Genomic DNA, 6,000 nt, shown 5'->3' with positions numbered 1-6,000 from the left:
TCTGGAGTCACTCTCTCTGCAGCACAGTCTGAGCTGCAGCATTGTCCCACCTACAGCACCATCTGATTGGTTACACGCACGGGTAACAGCCAATCAGCAGTGAAAGCTGTGCATGCACAGAAAAAGTTTTCCTGAGAGGAGATGCTCCGGAGAGCAGTTAAATGTTTGGAGGGTAAGTTAAGGCAGCAGACACTCCTGAAATCGTAATAAACATCCCAGTCCTCTACACTCACATCCACCAGTAACCTCACTGTGAGCCCAGTAACGTTAGATAAACATGAGCGGCAGCTCTGCTCGCTCGCAGTCCCTCCAGACGTGTCTGTTGATCACTAGAAACAAGGGTGCTGATAATATCGATATGGAAATAGTCCGTGATAGTAGAAGTGTGTGTGTGTGTGTGAGAGAGAGAGAGAGAGATTGAAAAACCTAGTGAACTTGATTCAGTCCAGTGTTGTTGCAGGAAAGCACGTTCAGGTGAAGGCTGTTTAGCTTTTAGCGTGACGTTAGCCCACCGGTCCGCTTTCTCCTCCTCTGGCTCCAGACGCTCAGCAGACTGTAGCGATGGGGAGAACGTCTGTTATGGTACAGAATAGTGTGTGTTTGTGTGGACGACACATGAGAAACTCTACAACTCATGACTGCTAACGTTACTGTGAGGCCCAGCACGTTAGCGGCCGCTGTCTGTTCTTCTTCTTCTTCGGTTTTACGGCGGTTGGCATCCATCACTCTGGTGCATTACCGCCCCCTGTCTGTTCCTATAATAAACACTGATTATTAAAGTGAAGATGCTGTAGGCTATTTAGTGTTTTTAACAGTTTTATCACTTCAAACAAGGTTGCTGATAATATGGAAAGGGAAATATCAGTGATAATAGTGAGAAGTGTGTTTGTGTGAAGGCAGTAATGGCTGTTTAACTATTTTACTTTACATTGTTCTGTGTTGACTGAGAGATCCCAAACAGCAGAAAATGACATATTGTTAGATGAAGAGTGTCCTGAAGCTGTCTTTGATAGTTTCTATTAGAGAGCAGCAAGACTTAATGTACCTGCACCATAAAGCCTACATGAACTGCATGGTGTTCAGGGATGAATAGTCTCGTAACAAAGTTAAGTGTTGGAGTTTGTATTATTCAAAATTTTGACGCCAATATTTTCACTTTTACTGCGAATGAATATTGGCCCCAAATATTGGCCTTCTTGACTACTAATAATCGGTATTGGCCCTGAAAAAACATATCAGTGTATCTCTAATCAGCACCCTAACAGGAGGAGGAACACATGCAAACACAGAGATGCTCACATCTCCACTGAGGATGACTCATGTCTGCTTCAGCTCCACAGCCTTTCCTATCTCAGATAACGCGGCGTGCGGCTGGAGTTAGAGAACCTCTTCAAACCCACAGTTCATCTACCTGTTAGGAACGACCACGCCTTCTTTTGAAGCGTTCACACTGAAGCCTGAGCACGTTCTCTCTGCTGCGTCCTCCTCAGCTGTGTTTAGGCCTGACGTGCAAACAGGAAGTTAGTTTCCTTCATTTACAACATTCACAGCATGACTGAATCAACTAAATCAGAGCTCAATCGCTGGCGACGGTCTGAGTGGAGCTTCAGCGGTTGGCTGTGGTAGTGTTGATCTCTAAGACGGGGTCCAATCAGCCACCAGGAACATCCCTACACCTCTGGATTTACCGTGATGAGTGTGTGCTGTCGTTCACACTCAGACGTCTGCTGGCTGACTCTTGTTGCTCTGTGATATAAAAGTGTTTTATTTTAGATCATCAGCTGCCGCCAGAGCTCAGAGAGAGTCCGGATTGTTCCCGATGTCTGAATGATCTGCAGGGTTCAGACTTCCATGCAGACAGGGTTCAGACTTCCATGCAGACAGGGTTCAGACTTCCATGCTGACAGGGTTCTGTCTTCAGGACTCCCCGCTCTGCCGTCTCTGAGTCGAGCTGCAGATGAAGCTGATTTACAGCCAGGAAAATGAATGAGCATATTTTCCTTAAAGGGGGACTTTTCCTTCAGTGGAAGATTTTGACATTTCCGCAGAGCTGAGGCTGACGGAGCAGAGACTCAGACTACAGATGTTCTCTGTGAGGCTGAGGAGAGAAGAGCCATGGAATCATGTCATCCGCTTCTTGCTCCTGATTTTATTTTTATTAATGAGGCGACGGACAGACATCAGACGTGGAACTGGCAGTCTGGAGGACAGGATGGTTCATCCTGACAGTCTTCGTCCAGCTGTGAGAGCAGAGATGACCTGATCCCAGACGGGTTGGTCCAGGGCTGGTCCAGGGCTTCTTTCAGGGCCTTTGCTTTCATGGTGGATCTGCTGGAGTCAGACTCATGATTTCCTGCTGCCTTTAGCATCATTCTTTTGTTTTTATTGTGATTCAGAGTAGCTGACATCAGACACCATCCATCTAAGAGACATGCCATGAACATACCCACATACATCCAAGGTCTGGCCCGGGTCAGAGTCCACTATGAGGGTTAGAGAACTAGAGCTCCCTCCTGGTGGTCCTACGCCCCCATGAGGTTTACGGTGAAGTAAAGAAGGACGGGGCCTCAGCGGGAACATCAGTGCGTAGTCTGGAGAAACCCTGCCCTCCAGCTCTGACAGGACTGTCATATAAGCTACAATGCTACAGTTTTACAGCTTTACAATGCTACAATGCTACAATGTTAGAGTGTTACAATGCTACAATGTTAGAGTGCTACAATGCTACAATGTTAGAGTGTTACAATGCTACAATGTTAGAGTGCTACAATGCTACAATGTTAGAGTGTTACAATGCTACAATGTTAGAGTGTTACAATGCTACAATGTTAGAGTGTTACAATGCTACAATGTTAGAGTGCTACAATGCTACAATGTTAGAGTGCTACAATGCTACAATGTTAGAGTGCTACAATGCTACAATGTTAGAGTGTTACAATGCTACAATGTTAGAGTGCTACAATGCTACAATGTTAGAGTGTTACAATGCTACAATGTTAGAGTGCTACAATGCTACAATGTTAGAGTGTTACAATGCTACAATGTTAGAGTGTTACAATGCTACAATGTTAGAGTGTTACAATGCTACAATGTTAGAGTGATGAAGTGTTCTGACCTGGTTTTTCTGTGTGTGTGCTGCAGCTCGCCGGAGGCGTGATCCTGGGCGTGGCCCTGTGGCTCAGACATGACCCAAAGACCAGTAACCTGCTGGAGCAGCAGTTTGAAGGAGCCCAGCCCCCCAGCACCTTCTACATCAGTGAGTATCTCACCGGTCTGCTTCACCTGTGGAGTAGTGAGGTGGTCACCATGCAGCAGTGATACTGTGGAGTAGTGAGGTGGTCACCATGCAGCAGTGATTCTGTGGAGTAGTGAGGTGGTCACCATGCAGCAGTGATACTGTGGAGTAGTGAGGTGGTCACCATGCAGCAGTGATTCTGTGGAGTAGTGAGTGAGGTGGTCACCATGCAGCAGTGATTCTGTGGAGTAGTGAGGTGGTCACCATGCAGCAGTGATACTGTGGAGTAGTGAGGTGGTCACCATGCAGCAGTGATTCTGTGGAGTAGTGAGGTGGTCACCATGCAGCAGTGATACTGTGGAGTAGTGAGGTGGTCACCATGCAGCAGTGATACTGTGGAGTAGTGAGGTGGTCACCATGCAGCAGTGATTCTGTGGAGTAGTGAGGTGGTCACCATGCAGCAGTGATTCTGTGGAGTAGTGAGGTGGTCACCATGCAGCAGTGATTCTGTGGAGTAGTGAGGTGGTCACCATGCAGCAGTGATTCTGTGGAGTAGTGAGGTGGTCACCATGCAGCAGTGATACTCTGACCATCCTGATGTTAGAGCAGTAAAATCTCTTAGGGTTACATTTACAGACTCTGGGTTTCCTGTATCCAGTGTCTGAGAGGGCAGAACCCTCAGAGAATCCTCACAGGGTGATTGGATGAATGTTCTGTCTGTCACATTAATCATGGGCCAATCAAAGCAAACCTGCTGACTCAGTAGGTGTGCACAGCTAAGTAAACCAGCCAATGGGAGCTCACAGGCCAGTGCAGGCGTTCACTGTCAGTGGAGCCGGTTGGATAAAAGTCTGACTGAGGTGAGCAGAAGCACCTGTCAGTGAAGTATTGATCAGCGATCAGCAGCAGTGATTGATCAGGAGTTAGTGAGCTGATAACGTGTTAAAGAGCGTCACAGTTTCAGGGTTTTGGAGGTCAGACGTTCCTCCGTTCTCTGGTGAACAGCAGAGCGGCTGTAAACTCTGAGCTCTCTGTTTCATCACGGTGAGGACTTCCTGTTGGCGGTCTGACCGTTCAGAGGATGCTGCATCTATTATTGATCATTAAAAGGAGTAGGTGAGGCTTAAAGACCTGATTAGTTAATTATTGATCCCTATCAGAGCGGTTATCACAGCAGGCAGCTCCTTTCTGACATACTCACCACAGCGCCGTTAACCCGTAGATTTCCTCACAGAAACCGGGACAGACCCTGGACTAAAAGCAGAACTGAGAGTGTTGGTCTGAGGATTCTAGACCCTATAGGTCTAGAACGTACAGGTGTAACAGTCCTGTCTGGATCTACTCAGGTAGACGTGCTGGGACTTTAAACCTCAGCAGTACGGCTGCAAGGGTAGCGGCGTGTAGCGGCGGTAATGAGATCATACGGATCATTAAGGACGAGTGAAGGGTCATTAGTCCAGCTGTTCCACTGTAGACCGTTCTCTGCTGGTCTGCAGGGTTCTGAGTGGAACTGTTCTCTGATGATTCTTCTGGTCTTTCAGCTTCATTTAAAGCTGAAAAGAAAAAAACAGCTACAATGAACCCTGATTAACTGACGCCAGGGTCAGATGGGTCCTTATGATTGGATTTTCATCCAGCCGTACTTTGGGGTCATGTAGAGACAGTACAGGTACAGGACCCCCCCCCCAACCCACCCACCTGGATGTGAAACTGTTACTGTGGTGTGAAGCGGGGCAGCTCCAGGATCTCAGGACTAAAGAGGACACAGAGCTCACCATAGGACTCAGAATCCACATGAAGTGATCCGCTGTCCTGTCCAAGCAGAGCGCCACAGCTGAGTCATCGTCCTGGGGGGGGGGGTCAAACAGGGGGACAGGGCGGGGTTGGACTTTAAAGAGTCTTAAAGAGTCTGACTGACTTAGATTCTAGAGCAGTGATCCTCAACCTGTGGCTCTTTAGGTCTAAATCTGAATCATTATCACCCAGAAAACCTTAAAAAGGAACTCTGACCTCAGAAATCATCACATTAAAGTTCTGTTGTTTGAGTCCCACACTTTCACAGTAGCTTTAATTGTCAACCTCTATTTTTGTCTGCATGTTTCCATTTTGCCCTTATTTGCAGCTTTTTGCTACTTTAATTCCATTTTTACTGTTTTTAGCCCATTTTTGACGTTTTTATCCAGCTTTTGTACTTTTTGGCTTCCTGCCCATCTGAGCCGCCTTTTGCGGTTTAATGCCACTGATTTCCCACTTTTCCGCTCTTTCATGCTTGATGCCCATTTTTCCACCTTTTTTCTGGTTTTTGCCCATTTTAGTCACTTTTCACTCATTTTTTCATGTTTTTGTCACTTTTGGAAAGAAGGATTTACAAAAATAACCCAGCGGCATCTTTTTCCTCCAATATTGTGCTTTAATATGCATTAATTTTTAAGTTCCTCGTCTTATTTGTTCAGTCAACATGAGCAAAAATTTTATATTATAACAATAATATCTGATAACTAAAGCTAGAGATTAACAATTTAGAAAAATATATCTTATTGCAGTTTTGGCTAATAAAGCAAATTTGATATCAGTTGCTATATTAAAGGATGATCATTTCTCACATTGTTCTAATTTTGATAAAGAAAAACAAAAATCAGCAAAAAAAAACAAAAAAAGAGGCACTTGAAAGTTTGCACCATGTATCCAACGGTTATTTTGACACATTTAAATAAATATTGCACTGTCTGAAAGCTGAGGCATGCCATATTGCAATTTAATCTAAA

The 6,000-nt window shown here is 45.6% G+C and overlaps 1 protein-coding gene across 1 annotated transcript in view; it reads left to right on the top strand.

The window, feature by feature from the left end:
* The window catches only part of LOC121509235 (CD81 protein-like), a 47,143-nt gene that overhangs the window by 16,044 nt on the left and 25,099 nt on the right, over nucleotides 1-6,000 (top strand). Inside the window, exon 2 of the mRNA XM_041786454.1 lies at nucleotides 3,142-3,256. Within this exon, the coding sequence (XP_041642388.1) occupies nucleotides 3,142-3,256 (115 nt within the window). The remainder of the gene's footprint in view (nucleotides 1-3,141; nucleotides 3,257-6,000) is intronic.

Source organism: Cheilinus undulatus, linkage group 1 (assembly GCF_018320785.1).
Source record: "Cheilinus undulatus linkage group 1, ASM1832078v1, whole genome shotgun sequence".
In the NCBI taxonomy this organism is placed as follows: domain Eukaryota; kingdom Metazoa; phylum Chordata; class Actinopteri; order Labriformes; family Labridae; genus Cheilinus; species Cheilinus undulatus.
Note: the sequence above shows the minus strand (reverse complement) of the source record. Positions and strands in the feature narration are given on the sequence as shown.